The following is a 16236-nucleotide window of genomic DNA, read 5'->3' on the forward strand; positions in this document are numbered from 1 at the left end:
ACAGTCTGCTCTTGAAATATCTTGCGCCAGATATGATATATGTCCTTCTATCTTGACTACAAAAAGTGTTCTAGGACCATAAGGTGTTCAGTGTACAAGCTATGTATTTTATAGTCATGCACAATATTTGGAGCCTTGTTGCCCATTGCAGAGAAAATTTGATGCAAGTAATCTCATAGAACTTGAATCTGATATCTCTGACCTCTTGAGTAAATATCTTTTATGTGCCTTTTTTTCCTATCAGTCCCAGAATCAAAAGAAAGCCTAAAAATAAAATTTTTTATGTAGGTTGGCATGAAAACATTGAGCAGTTGTTGCTAAGGCTTTCAGTCCTCATTAATTATATACTTCAGAGTTCCTTGGAAAAAATGTTTTAGTGTTTTAGTACTCCTGTGTCCTGGGAGATTGAACAGAGCTTCCATTGTTTCTCCAGTAACAGTACAGGCAGACATTAGGATTATTCTGAGTCCCACTGTCTTTTGCATTTTGTCTCTCACCATCTCTGAGAAAAGGAAGGAGACCAAGTATAGTGTGGTTCTTGCTTTACTAGTTAACTCTCTGATAATTTTTTTCACAGACACAAGGCAGGAAAGCAAACTTAAATTTTATATTAATCTAGAACAAGAGAAGACTCTGGAAAAGAGTAGTTTCCCAGTCTGCAGGTTCCATGAACCTTGCCTATATTATGACTCAGTCAAGTCTCCCATCGATGTTACTGCAGATGATGTTGTTATTTTAATCACTGTCTCACTTTAAAGTGACAATTTTTTAAATGCTCTATAAACGTTTTAAGTAAGACCTGTACACACAAGTGTTCAGTGATTTTCCTTTGAAGAAGTTAGAAAGTTCTGTGTCTTAAATTATTATTGCCATTAGTTTAAGCACAAGTTAAAATCGTATTTGACCACTACTCTATATCTTGCAGCTGTTGGGTTTGCAGCTCGTAAAATGAACAGCTCAGACACATGCCCTATTTTCTCATCGCCAAAGTAATATGAAAGGGAAACATGAAAGCTATTATACAATTCAGAAAAAGCCTGAAGATAACTAAATCAGTTTTCTTCAAAAGCTAAATGTCTTCCTGTCAGATTGACTCTGTTCTGTTTTTAAGATCTTCTTGTTCATTTATGGAAACAACATTCTTAAAAGTTGATGAAATATTTGGCACTTGTTATACTGATAACTATGCAGTGAAATCCGCATTAGAGGAGAGCAGGAGAGCAGTTAAAGCAGTACCCATTTGAATGGACAAGACAGGCTTAATTACAAATTTTGATTTAAAAAATAAGGTTTTTTTTAAGCTAAATACACAAAGGCTTGGTATCTAGTTTTTTCCAGAAGTAGGTGACACTGGACTGTATTTGTTGGATACTCTAGCATTACACTTTTAAAAGCATAGTTTTGGATGTGAGAGACCTAGCATATCAAGGCTTTTAATTTAGAGAAGATAGAAAACCCTGATTTCCTTCTAAAATTGGTAAATTCAGTGAAAGGGCTTTTTAAATTTTTTTTTAATCACTGGCATCTGAATGTAGTCTTTCCAGTCTTTGGGCTAATGCTCTCTACTGACGTGAAGCCTCTTTTCTTTCTTGGAAAATAAAGGAAAGAATCACAGCCAGCTCTCTCTCAACACAATTGTTTTTGAAGCTTTCTTCCTGCCTTTCTCTCTTGGAAGAAAGCAATTTGACAGTCAATGTAACCCAGCCTAAATGCAGACTGCTGTCAAAAAAGCTATCCCATTCTGGACCATGCACCCTGTTCAGTTTCTCCATGGTGGAGCCTGGTGTGGTCAGCAGAAGCATTTCTCTGTTTTGACTGGGTTAAGCTGCAGCCAGCTATGCTGCTGTCACTGCAGGAAATGGCAGCTGTGGAGGCTTTAAACCTGTGTTTTGCTTGGAGGTCTTAGCTCTCTGGCATTGGAGTCCTCTTCTGAATTGAGGAAGTTATGTCCATGACATACTCCTCACTCTCTAAAATATGTGATGCAAGTTGCAATGAATGAAGCAATGGATGGGCCTGGGCTTAAGCAGACTAGGCAACATAGCTAGAGCTTGATTTGGGAGGAAGAATCTATCCTACACAGTCCCTAGAATATTTAATTTCACGTATATTACTGTTGACAGCTTCTACAGGAAGTGAGATTGAGCATTAAATGAGCTTTCACAGCTCAGTTCTGGGCTTCCACCTGGTTATTTCAAAGGTGGGCTTCCAACCACTAACAGTGCAAAAGAAGACAAGAAGCATACAACTAAAAAGGAGTTCCAGAGCACCTCTTTTCTGAGAAGTCCTGTCTCACATTCTCTGTTTTGTCCTATGTGCTGTAGACAGCAGTTTTCTAGGTGGTCAGTTGGAGGTGATTGTGCAAGTAGGGGTCTGATGATTTTATGTGAGCTCCGAACCTTATGCCTAAACAAAGGAGAATAATGTTTTGTGTACCAGTGACTTCACTAAGCAGCTTCTATATGAAAATCTGAGGGATGTCTTTCAGACAATGCTGGAAATAGTTCTCCATTTTCTAGTCAGACAGCAAATCCTGTCTTTGATCTGATGAGGCTTCTTGGCTCAAATGTAAGATTTCAGGTATTCCAGAATTTTCAAGGAGTTGTTCACACTGGTAAGCAAAATTTGTATTTAGAGACAAAGATTATCAGAAACAATTGGCTATGTTCAGATCTGCTCATCTTCATTAATGTGAGTATAGTGAAGCTGCCAAAGTCACCAAGAAAGAGTTTTGTTAAATTTATCTGTGCTGCAGTATCTTTGCTTTTTACATGTCTTTTTACATGTTGCAATGCAGTGTATTCTTTTGAACTTTCCTGCAATACTCCTCTCCACTACTTCATCTGGGAATTACTGTATGAACATGGGTGCTGTTTGTGAGCTTGGCTGGCCCCTCTGCTGTAATTTTTTTTGGGCTTGCACTGTAGAATTCATAGAAAATTTTAATTTGGTGGTAGCTGTGTTCCAGTGGTACCCAAATCTCTCAGCAAAAACAAAGGGTGCTAAGTAAACTTCTTTAAATAAATACTTCAATATCCATCCAGAAGTCCATATAACTCATGTAGTATAGACTGATTTCAACTTTAGAGGATCTTGGTCTTAGGAGAGCAGTACTTGGTCTCTGACTTGGTTTCTGTGATGTTAAAGTTTCTCAGTCACCATCCTGAGAAAGCAGTGTTACGTTCTTCCCATCTCTACAGTTTGCACTTCACATATGTACGCTTTAATGTGATGGAAATACTGTTGAAATCCACAGTGAAACTTCAGTTGCTTTTAATAGAACCAGCATATCATCTAGCAATTTAATTTTGAGTTTGCATTATCAGAACTTACATGCTGGAGGGTGATATTTTTTGCATTCTGTAGACGCAAGAGCAAGAACTAGAGAAGAAAAATTAAAACAAGAGTAGCTCCACTTCTGTAGTTGGTGTATGATCCTGTCATAGTTAGCCTTGCTTGTATATGTGTAAAGGAAACAGACTCTTGTAAAACTGAGATTTAAAAAGAAAATGTGCTCCTTTGTATTATTCTGTGTTTTTCAGTGAGAATCACATCTGCAGCAGGGGTAGGGGAAGAGCAGCAGTGGAGTTGACGGGCAACTTGAGAGGCACTGCCTTAAGGAACAAAGAAATACAAGTGTGAGACAAAAAAGGACTTTGATGGTCCTTATCTGTAGAAACTTTAAAGGACTGCTTGCAATTGCTAATTGATGCCTACTCCCCTCCCCAGCTACTTCTTCCTTACAATGGATGCAGAAATATGCCTTTGCAATTCTAGCTGGCATTGAATTAGAAGACTGTTTCCTAGTTCCCAGTGTGTGTCTCATTCAGTGTATTCAGGTAGTTGCCTACAATATTGGCATTTTCAATTATGAGTTGTCTTTAGAAAAAAAATAAAAACCATGAAGCCCTTTTTTTTACAGTTATTACCTTTTTCAGGCAATAATAAACAGCACCATCACCCCCAACATGACATTTACTAAAACATCCCAGAAGTTTGGCCAGTGGGCAGACAGCAGGGCAAATACAGTCTATGGCTTGGGATTTTCATCTGAACATCACCTTTCAAAAGTAAGTATGACCAGTGGCGTCTTTTCAGCTAGTGAAGCTACTTAAGTGTATTTTATTCCTGCCCACTATATCTTGACTCAGTACTCACTACTGTTGTTTAAATATTTATTAAATGTTTGTATATTTAAAAATAATTTACAAAAAATTGTTCTGTATCAATCCTTATAATGTGACAGCACAGGAGTAAGTGTGATATCTGCAAATTTTCTTCAAACTGATGAATAAAAGGAGGAAGATTGAAGGCTATTACACTCTATGTTGCTAATGCTTTCTAATTACTATTTGTTAGGTTTTTCTTTTTTAAAAGTTGTTCTTCCATTACAGTTTTTCCATGATAGAATTTAAAGAAGTAAACAATTTGGTGTTTCTTGTGTATTTAGATCTCCTACAAAAAAACTGTTTGTAGTCTTCAGATGCATTTTTGTCTTTTAGGCTACATTCACTTTCACTTTTCTACTATGTAGTACATCAAATTACTGTTATTTCAAAGTTTGCTGCCTTAAAGTAAAGCTAATGGGAAATATATTCAGTGTAAAAGAAAAATACATTTTCTGCTGGAATGCAAAAGTTGAAATGTTTGCTGAGGCAGTATGTGCCATACATGAGTTTCTTTTCTAGTCTGCTTCTGCAAGAAGGAAAAAGACCTCATTCCAAGGAAAGAAGAAATCCCTGTTTCTCAAACTGATGGCTTAGGTCCTTTGAGCATCCTTACTACATTACTTGTTGTTTTTGCTACTGTCCTGGTAGATGAGTCCAAGAACCTTGTACAAATGTGGTTTTTCTTCAGATGAGGAATTTCAGTGCAGTTTAAGAGCTTGTGTTTATATTAAGCAGAAAATTTTCATATTTGAAATAAAGAAAAGATTTGGACACCCAAGTGCAATAAGAGAAATACATGTTCAGGAAGGAATAATGGTGGCTAGCTGTTTGAAGGAAGAGTAATCGTAGCAGCCCTTTTGAGAAAGTATTTGTCACTGTCCAAGGATATGCATGGCCTGCCAGAAAACCATTGAAATGAGACCCAGTACTTCTTTGGGCAAGCATCAAACTTGTAAGATTTCTTCCTTTCCTATCACTTGGTTTTCCTTTCCACAAAGCAACACAACCACAGGACTTTCTGAGTGATTCTGGTATTGCATGTGCATTTGCGCACCTGTCATTGCTTCAGTAAACTTGGAAACCTCATCAGTTAATTTGGTGTGTATGGCTAGAAGCACTTGCTTACCAACATGGTAATAACTTCTCTTAATATTTCAATGGCTTTAGCACAAATGTTAATCTAGTTTACTACTCTTGTAGACTAGCTTGTTTTTATTATTCACAGATGATTCTTTGAAGGCAAAGCATCCTGCTGTAATCATGCACACTCTGTTTGCCTGACTTCAAACTCTAGGTTATCCTTGCCAGTGAAAATATGTTGCGTTTTTTTAATCTTCATCCTCAACTCTTCTCTTGCCCTCCGTCACCTTCTTATTTACAGTTCTTTCAATCTCTTTCATTTCACTGCGATCAAACAGATGTCTAGGACTTTTAAATATTTCTTTGACATAAAGTTCTATATTGCTGTTGAAAATTTAATCTGAAAGGCTACAGTAGACATTTTTTCCTAATTTCTTTTTTTCTGAGCAGATTTTTTTACTCAGATTACTGTTTTATGGACAATAAGCAAATTTATTAAGAAAAATACTGAGTCACAGACTTTTTCTGAAGATTATGGTGAATCTATGAGCCTTTTCAGCATACTGTTCCTGTCGTATTACATCTTAATTATTAAACTGATATTCGTGAGAGTTACAATTGCCAATTGTTGCTACTAAAATTCCTAAAGATGTAAATTTTTGTGTTGTTTAAAAATTATAAACATATTGATGGGGGAAAAAAACTTTTCTTTAGATTAGAAACTGTTGAGCCACTGGAGCTGGTAGGTTTGTTTGGTTGGGAATCAGAAGACCTGAATTAGATCTGCCCTGTAGCTTTAGAGAAATCATGTCTATATTCTCTTTCCTGTTTTGTCTCTCCCTCAGATTATTTACCATCACTTCTGTGCATCATAGCCAGTTTTACCAGAGCACTCTGATACAGCTAACACTTTAGGATTGTAAGTGTTTTAAGTTCCAGAGAGCAAAAGGCAGCCTGCAACCATAAAAAAAGTTGGTCTAGTCTGTGACCAATTTCCACAGTTTAATGATGCAAATAATCCCATTAGATAAAGTAAACTGTTTATTCTCACATTATTGTCTGCCTGTCTTATAGTACATGTTTGACTTCTGTACTATTTGTTTCTTTTTCACATGCCCCTCATGCCCCTGTCCTGAACTGATTTCTAGGGTAGAGTGCAACAATGGCAACCTCTTTTCTGTACAATTATTCTGAATAGAAATTAGTGGAGTGAGACTGTCTGATGGAAAAGTAATGGCATTCTAATGTTCACATACAAACAGTATAGAGGAAAATTAATCAAACATTTATTTCTGTTCACTAGGCCTTTTCTCAATGTTAGACCACAAATTCATCTCAAGACTGTTCCATCAGATGTCGGTGATACTTGAAAGATATCTGTGTTGAAGAATATTCACAGGACCCCTATTTGGTAGCAGAGTCCCTTTTGCTGCTGCAGTAGGAGAAACAGAATGTCCTCTCACTTTCAGGAAAAATTGAGACTACTTTTTCATTCAGAATATGTCTATGCTTTTGATAGTATCCTGATGTATAAGAAATATACGCCATCTTACCCTCTTGAGTTAGCTGACCTGATTTCTTCCATAAAGCTTAAACAATATGCTAAATGGAAAGTGCCACCATGGATACTGGCAGCAGCCTTATGTAGTCTCCATGCACAATTTTTCATCTTTCCTTAAAAATGTGATCTTCCAGAAAACTTCTCCTTTTATACCATGAGACTCATCTTTCTTATTCAGGAATTTTATCAAGAGATAGCTATTATTCATCACCTGACTGTCTCAGAGAATTCTAGAAAATTTGTGAAAATCTCAACCAAATTGGGCTTTTTGGCTCTTTCTTAGAATGCTGTCTATTGATCTATGATTTTTTTTAAAAAAAAATTTCTGTGGCTGTCATATTTATTGCCTTTGTCTTCAGCCATTTATTCCAAACTCAGAATCATATTTAATAATTCTCTGGTCTTAAGACTGATTTAAATAATAGGTTACCCATGAGATTTTGAGGTTTAGGCACAAGTCTTAAAAAAGTATTATCTGGTTCTGGTGACCTGTTTCATCATCTGTTACCAATTTCATCATCTCTTCTGAGATTTTTTTTGATGCTGGATTAAACTTTCAGGGAAAATAAGCTTTCAAATAACATAACAGATAACATGGTGGCCAAGAAGGCCAGTGGCATCCTGGCCTGCATTAGTAATTGTGTGACCAGCAGGAGCAGGGAGGTCATTCTTCCCCTGTACTCAGTGCTGGTGAGACTGCTTCCGTGTCCAGTTCTTGGCCCCTCAGTTTAAGAAGGACATTGAGATGCTTGAGTGTGTCCAGAGGAGGGCAACAAGGCTGGTGAGGGGCTTGGAACACAAGCCCTATGAGAAATGTTTGAAGGAGCTGGGGTTGTTTAGCCTGGGGAAGAGGAGGCTTAGAGGTGACCTTATTGCTCTCTACAACTTCCTGAAGGGAGGTTGTAGACAGGTGGGGGTCGATCTCTTCCACCGGGCAGCAAGTGACAGAACATGAGGACACAGTCTCAAGCTACGTCAGGGAAGGTACAGATTGGATATATGGAAAAAAATTTTCACCAAAAGAATAATAAAATACTGGAATTGTTTTCCCAGAGAGGTGGTAGAATCACCATCTCTGGATGTGTTTAAAAAAAGACTGGACATGGCACTTGGTGCTGTAGCCTAGTTGAGGTGTTAGGGCATAGGTTGGACTTGATGATCTTAGAGGTCTCTTCCAACCTCATTATTCTGTGATTCTGTGATAACAAATGAAATACAGGATACAAGTGGAGAGAAATTAAAGTGCTCAGATACTAGTACCTACCAGAAAAAGGTTTAAAGACAGTAAGGTTTTTTAGGTCTGGTGTAGTAAGTGAAGTTCTGATTGAAAATAATTGGTGAGGTTGTGCCATACAAAAGATAGCCTTTGTACCTTGTATATACATTGAGTGCAAAACAATTTCTTCATGTGCTGCTGCCAAAGAGATTTAGAAGCTACTGGAGAAGCTTCTGATATTTTTGCAGAATCATTTCACTCTTAAGCTGATCATATTAAGATAATGGTCTGTATAAAGGCAGTAGGACGCAAAAACAAATTTGTGGCCAGTCTAGCAATTAATGTAGTGGCAAGATGAGAACTGTGAAGCCAATTTTTTTTTTCTAGCCAGAGGAACCAGGCCCTATTCTTAACAGATTAATTTAATCTTTCAGGTTTAAGAGGGCATATATTTCTAAATTGCTGCTTTAGCTATTTTCTGGAAGAGGCGCATGTAGCATAGAAATTAAGCCTCATATGGCAGTTCCATTTGCAATTTCATGATTTAGTGTTCAGTATAGGCAGTTCTAGTTCAGTGAATTTGTTCTTTAACTTGATTGATGTCAATGAATGTTCTAGAGATGAACACAGTATTTCCACTGTTTCTTTTCTAATTAGCTATTGAAATTATAAAGGCAGTTTACATTTGGGAAGAAGTCAGTATTGTTTCTGTCATGAAAGAACAAAGTACATTAAAAGCTTTCCTAGCTCATGGTGACCACATTAGGCTTCAGAAGCAGATTATTTCTTGTTTGAGGAGGGTAAAACCTGAATCTGAAAGCAGCTATGCAAGGCAGTTTGTCCCCATTATTAGCTATCTCTGAGGTGAGTTTCTTAAAACTACAAGCAACAGATGCTTCATTGCATTGTTATTTTCCTGACATATAAAGAGTGTGTATTAAGATATGTATTAAGTGCCTGAAAGGTATGTCACTGTGTAACTCATTTAAATGAGTAACTAATAAGAAGAAAAAAAATTTAAATTACTGACAGAATTTGACATTGTGAAATGCAAAGTACAGTATTCTGTTCTGCATGCAATATATTATTTCACACCTACTCTTTCTCTCTTTTCTTTTTTTTATTCTTTAAACATATGTACTTTCAGTTTGCTGAAAAATTTCAGGAGTTCAAAGAAGCTGCACGAATAGCAAAGGAAAAATCCCATGAAAAAATGGAGCTAACAAGTACACCCTCTCAAGTGAGTCTTATTGCCTGATTCAGGCATCATACTTCTTGTCTATGCTACATATTGTTATTGTTCCTTACATTCATATGTATTAAAAATTAAGAGGCAATTTCTCAGTTACTGTGAATCCTCTCATTGGTCAGCAAGAGTGTCAAGAAGTCTTAAAAATACATTTAACATATACTGCAAGCAACTCAAAGGGACTTGTTCTAAAAAAAAAATTGTGTGGGTTTTTTTTATTACTTTTCCTTTGTTTCAGCTTTCCCAAGAAAATGAATAAACATGCTTGTGTAAATGAACTATACTAAACACTTTTGTACTCTTTCCTATTGTATCCACAAAACTTCTGGTGGTGCACTGTAAATAACTTCTATAGAACAATCATTGCACCAAAAATAAAGGTTGAAACAGGAAACCATTTTTACTTATTTCCTCCTGTGTAGTTTTCTCTTGTGAGATGCATTGGAGGAAGATGATAGATTCACAGGCTCGTTCTGGAGTTTTATTACAGTTAGCTGTGATGTACAGTAAGAGTTTATAAAAGGTATCTCAAAACACAAACTGAGTTAATCTAGGCACAGAGAGTCAGTTACTATATTCACATTTACATTAGTTATTGCTAAAATTAATTATGAATACTTAGAATTTGCTTTGAAAAAAGAAACTTCTTGAAGCTTTTATACCTCATCTCTCCTGTATCCCCCCCGCCCGAGATTTTTGACTCAGTTTGCTATTTGCTTTGTTTTAAGCAGTAGTAAAGACAAATGCAATTCCTTCTCTTAAAGAATGCAACAGCTTTAAAACTACAGCAGCGATTCGTGAGTTGAGTAGACTGAACCATTTTTCTGGGGAGTCTTTTCATTGAATCAGCGTATCTTCAGTGCTTTTCACTGTTATAGTCTACTGCTCTTTGATGGAGTAAGGATGGCAGGCAGTTTACAGTGTACTGCACAAATAGTTTTATTGCTACCAGAAAGCTACATCTGGTGTCCTACCAAGGGAAGTCAGTGGAAATCAGAACATTCACAATGAACAAGCATCATGTTGTTTTCCCTGTAAGCATTTTGCCCAAATGCTAGGCTGGCTTTTGCTGTTAATGGGAAGCTGCTTACTCCACTGAAATTGAAAAACAAATAAGGCAGGGATTTCTATAAGTTTACTTTACATCTCTAAATTTTTGATAAATTCCACAGAGACAATGGAAGTAGGTATTTCAATATTATACACTTATCAATAATTCACATTTGACCTAAGAAACAGTGAAGTGCTTCAACCAGGCCTCTAGTTACTTGATGTTATAGGCAAAAAAATTATTATGCTTCTCTTTTGACACATTGAATAATATTTTGAACTCAGAAGTTAAATCTGACACTATCATGTGTAGTGACATATTACATGGTTTGGACATAAATTTGAGCTATTCACTCAGAGATAAGATGCTTTTGTCTTGCAGCTCATCAGGGTTAAAGCTTTCTCTTAAACTGTGTGAGCTATTAATACTGTTCATTTTCCTGTACAGAGTTCTTTTTACAGTTGAAACCTAACATTTTATGCTGTACGCAGTTACAGAAATGTTACTCTGAGTGATTCTATAATGCCTATTGTGGGCTGCAGTTTCATTATGGCACACTTCAGAATAATTTCCTATTCAGGCCTTACTTTTCTTTTCTTGGCTTTTCACTGTGTTGATAAGCTAGTGTATTATTCTGAGTTATACAGTTAGTGCAAGTGCTGACACATGAGCATAGTAGTTTTCACATGCTAGTTTGTAGGAATGTGCCCCCTATGGACGGAGGGACAGAACCTTCCTCTGTCCCCCAAAAAGGAAAGAGCCAGAACTTTCTCCCGGTGATCAGGTAGAAAAGTCACTGATAGGACCATGGCGACTTCACCTCAAGTTTGGGGGCAGCTAATTTGCCATAAGCCAAAAGGTCCCGCCTGGGCCACTTAGTAGAAAAGCACAGAACAAAGAAGCCAAATCGCTTTTGTGAGGTGTCTTTTACCAGGAGCACAAGCTTGTGGCACCTGGATCGCTTTGAGTTTGTTATTTTGCCTTTATTAAACCTTTTTTGTTCCTGACGCTGTCACATCAGCCTCCTGCTCCTTTTATGCCTCCTGATGAAAGCTGAGCTATTCTGGGGTGTAGTGTTGGGGTGTTGAGAGCTTATCAGATCGGCTCGAAACCCCCAGGGCAAAACGCTACACTAGTTCCCTAGAGAGAAGGGAATCAAATCAAGAACTTCAGAGTTTAGAACAGATAAGAAGCAATGGCATCATGACAAACTCCAGCAGTTCTGTGGCACTGGGCTCATTCAGTTGGATTTATGACTGGAGGAGGATAGGTGCTTGGTACTAGGGAAGGAAGTTGGGACCATAGAGACATTTGAAAGAGCATCTGCTCTCATTTTCATCATCTGCTAAAAGGTGTCTGCAAGGCAAACAATTAAATTGTTGTCTTTCTGAATCATCTTATAGCTCTTCTTTCCCTTTTGCATAGCGGTCCATTGCAGAGGGGAAGAGTGAAAGAGGAATGACATATTTTTAATGGGTCAGTAAATGCCTTGCAGGAACCTGGCTTTTTCAGTGGAGCTTTGGTGGCATTGACAGGAAGGACATTGAGAGGTTTATGAGCTCTGTAATGATAACTCAGTTATCTAAAAGGATCAGTCCCTCTGCAGTCTTGGACATACAGGTATTTTTCTGTGTTAAATCAGTAATAAGCAGGACAACACTGCATATCAAAACTGAAAAATATAAACTTAAATAGAATGTTTTAATAAACGTAAAACTTAAATAGAATGTTTCATTTCTCTTGGTACAGCTTTAAAAAAAAGTCCTTATGCTTTATCAGTTAATTCAAGTACTGAATATTACCATTTCCCATCCTCTCTACTACAGAATTCTGAAAGAGTAAAAGTACACTTTTCTGCCTCAGTATGCCCTTGCAGATTGAATCTTTATGAAATACCTCTACAACTAATGTAACAAAACACTGCACAAGACATTTGCTGTTCACTATTGTTTGATGCAAGCCTGAAAATACCTCTGCTACATGTGAGTTTTATTTCTGAATGCCATGCAAAAGCTTGGAAAACTGCAGAGAAATAGAAATCAAGAGATAACAGCAAAAATACCTCAGAAATTTGGTATGTATTTGTAGTTCAAATATTTAGCAGACTCTAGCCATGTTAAAACTTTAGAGCTATTTTGCCATAAGTCCACTGAAATTAGGTTGATTCCACCAGGTGTTATGAGCTTTAGCAAAGTGTTGCTCCTCACATAAAGGGCCTAATGGCTAAGAAGTAGAAGTTCCGTGGGTTTTTTTTGATATTTTGTTTCATTTGATGGAATATGTTCTTTGGATTTTTATTTTTTTTTTTTTAGTGTGTGAGAAACACATGGTAGAAAGAAAACCATACGTAGCCTAATTTGCAGTTGCTTTATGGAAGGGGTGCCTTGTCCCCTAAGCAATGCTGCTGCTAATTTTAAACTCTTAATTCTCCCTGTTTCTTTAATACTCCCTGTTCTCTGCCTGCCTACCAGCAGGCTTTACTTTAATTTTCCATAAGACCAGATAATAGATAAAATCACCATTTACCTTAACTATAAAGAGAACTTTACTTGTTCAGAGAGAGACAGTGGCCTGGACCACCAAATTAGAAGAGATGCTTCCTTTTTATATATAAAAGTCCCGTTGAGTATCCTGGGCTTTCACCAGATGAGGAGTAGCATATTGTTTCAAGCCATATGTATGAAGACAGATTCATATAATAGTACACAATTTATCTGTATCTGGTATGTCTGGAGACTTTGATCTAGAAAGACATTGTCTATTTCAGGACTTCTAAGACCACCTATGCACATAGCTATACCATCTGGTGTCCATTTAACTGAGCCTTAGGTAATTAAAACTTGCAGTCCTCTTAACTATGTTTACATAAAGCTGAAATACTGGGTCCCCTGCTTTGCCACCTCATATTTCCCAGATCCATCTTGTAATATAGGAAATAATTTTGCTTTTGGCATAAAACTTACGGATCTCGCAGTGGCAAACCACGCATTTCTCAGTTACTAGTTTCCCCATGCACTTACACTTAGATCTGGAGTTCACTTAGCTGCTAATTAAGGTTAAAGTAACCTTAATTAGGTTTAAGTGCAGAACCAAGTAGAGCAGTTTGTACAGTTTGCAGTTACACCTCATCAGGCTTGAGAAGTTTCAGCCCAATCAGTTGGCATCTGAACCTCTGTTCTTTTCTTCTAATGATGACTGTGCTCTGATAGTTTGTTTTTTTTTTTTTGACCCTGGTCATTTCAGATTAAGACCTTTTTTGGTTTCTGAAATAGTGGGGTGGGTAAATTATTTATAATAGTCTTGTCTGTGATTCCTAGCCTTTCCTATGCAAACTATTAGGAATAACTATTGCCTGAAAAATTTTACAATCACATGATTCTTAGTGAAAAATGGTTGGCAATTTTGGCAAAATCATCCTGGTTTATAATTTTTTGTCTTTTTCTCTGTAGAAGTACAAAAATCACTTAGAGCTTGTGAAAAAGATCTGGGATGTTGTATGAATTTTTGCAACAAATACTGCATCAAATATTTCATACATGTCTGGATGGCAGTAGCCGGTAGACTTATGCTACTGCCAGTCAGTGCAGAGAAGCACTATGAAGAACAGCTGTGCTAAGAGGGTGTATGGAATCCTTACTGAGACAACAGTATAATACTCAATATCTAAACATGCTGGATTTGGAGTTTTTTGTTCATTATTTTAGAACTGACTTCTGTTTTTTTTCTGTTCCTTATTGTTATCACTAAAAGAAGATTTGATCTGTGCTGTAACGTCTACTTGTTTTACTTTAAGGACTCTTCTGTAAGTGCATGTGGGGTTTTTTTAAGATGTTGAACTATAAGATATCTTTTGATGAATACCCCACTATTGTGTTTAATTTAAATACTAAAAATCACAATGTCATGCCCAATTTTGTAAAATCTGGAGTGGATATGTGAAGTTATAATGGTATGCAATAATAACTTAATTACATTTGCGCATCTCACAAAATGTTTCTAAAATACTTTTACTCCTCTAATTAATATAAAATGGGAACATATTATTTGTAAACATTTGTGAAAAATCTTTTCAGTGTAAGTGGCTTTTTCTGTTATATTGGGTGCTTTGTTCATAGTCACCTCCATTAGAGTTGTCTGCAAATAAATTACTTACAGGGATAGTTGTGAATGTGTGAAAGTGCTGATTAACCTGTACTTTTTCTGGAGGAGAAACACATTAAAAACTGATGTTTCTTTTGTTCATGAATTTGCAGGCTATGAACCTTTAGTTGTTATATATACTGGGATGATTTTCTGCCTTAGTATTTGTTACTTGAATTTCATTCATATTAGAAGTCTGTGGAAGTACTTTAGTGAAAAAATAAGCCTGGATGGAAATTGTTATTTTTTCCTTCTATTGAAATAATTTTTTGCATTCACATTTAAAACATTTTAATAAGTAGACTCTGATTTTATGTATCTATTAGTTGTGTTGCAGGAATTTTATCTTAAAGATACAAGCTATACAGATATTTTACACTGTGGTATGTAAATTTTTATAATACACAATGTAGTTTGAGAAGAAGAAAAATAGAAGAAAAACGTTTAGATCCAGAAAGTCTTTGATTTTTTGTCAGTGGAAACTCTATCATATTGGATGATGATAATAATAACAAAAATAATAGTTGTAGTAGTAGACCATGCCATACAAAACCATGCCATTTGTATAATTTTTTTTTGCCTCTTTATATTATGAACTCTTCTTTTTCATACTTGAATCTACGCACAAACGTACGTGCTGGTGTGAGTAAAGGTAATGAAAACCACAGCAGTGCCTTCTGCTGGAAGGCAACCATTAAGTTCTTCAGGTGTTCAATTGCATAGCCATAGCTATGTGTACACCTGGCTGTAGCTGGAGTATTCTTCTTCCCAGATAATAGCATGACCAGTAAGAGCTGAGCCAGGCTGACATGCCTATGAAAATTTTTGCCTGTACTTTGCCGAACAAGTGTTTTTTACAGATGGCTCATAGGTGAAACTGGGAACACACTACAAATGGCCCTCCCACTATTGACTTTGGTTAATAAATAGCACAAAAGCTAGATTTTGAAACAAATACCAGAATTCTTTGTTTCACTGCATTAGAATGTAAAGTATGAGACAAGAATTCCAAGTGTCAAGAGTCAGCCACTGTCTATCAGAATGAGGGTGGAATGTAATTCCAGGTAAGAGAGATGTATGTAATAAGTGGAAGGTTGGATCTTGCAAAGAATTCATAGGCCACTTGTGTTTTGTGTAAGATAATGTGAATCTTTTGGTAATATACTTCTGTATTAAATACACATGATGAAATGGGACCATGAGGGATGCTGGAAGTCTCAACACCATATTAATACTAACTAAAATTTGTGTATTATTTAAAAATGAATGTTAGTGCTTTTATGTACATAACCTTTTTGGGCAGATCAGTTTGTAATTTCAATATGTTGGTTTTTTCACTTAAGGAATCAGCTGGAGGGGATATTCAGTCTCCTTTAACTCCGGAGAGCATCAACGGGACCGATGACGAGCGAGCGATGCCAGAAGTGATGCAGAACTCAGAACCAAGGGCTGAACCAACACAGAATGCATTGCCATTTACTCATAGGTACAGATTCCATTCCCACATCCTGATTAAGTGATACCTATCTCCTTCCTTGTTAAAGGGACCTTCTCCCATGTTGTTTGGGGAAACAAAGCAAATCCACCTCTTACCCCAAAAATGGACTCACTTTTGGATTTGTAATATTTTTTCTAATTAAAAAAAATACAAGAAAATGTCTTGGAATAAAATTTGGGTGAACATTAAGCATTAAACGTAATCAGCCTTTGAACACTGGTTAGTGTAGGTGTCCCTTTAACAGGAATCAATGTTTCAATGTCTGAGCTCTT

At 36.6% G+C, this 16236-nt stretch overlaps 1 protein-coding gene across 3 annotated transcripts in view; it reads left to right on the top strand.

Moving 5' to 3' along the window:
• HOMER1 (homer scaffold protein 1) overlaps positions 1–16236 on the top strand; it is a 90269-nt gene that overhangs the window by 26941 nt on the left and 47092 nt on the right. The window contains exons 3-6 of one of the 3 annotated variants that reach the window (XM_038125012.1): positions 3543–3638; positions 3939–4070; positions 9174–9266; positions 15810–15952. In XM_038125012.1, coding sequence (XP_037980940.1) covers positions 3969–4070; positions 9174–9266; positions 15810–15952 — 338 coding nt within the window. In that variant the 5' untranslated portion in view covers positions 3543–3638; positions 3939–3968. The other 2 variants (XM_038125011.1, XM_038125010.1) reach the window with 2 other exon arrangements.

Source organism: Motacilla alba, chromosome Z (assembly GCF_015832195.1).
Source record: "Motacilla alba alba isolate MOTALB_02 chromosome Z, Motacilla_alba_V1.0_pri, whole genome shotgun sequence".
Taxonomy (NCBI): Eukaryota; Metazoa; Chordata; class Aves; order Passeriformes; family Motacillidae; genus Motacilla; species Motacilla alba.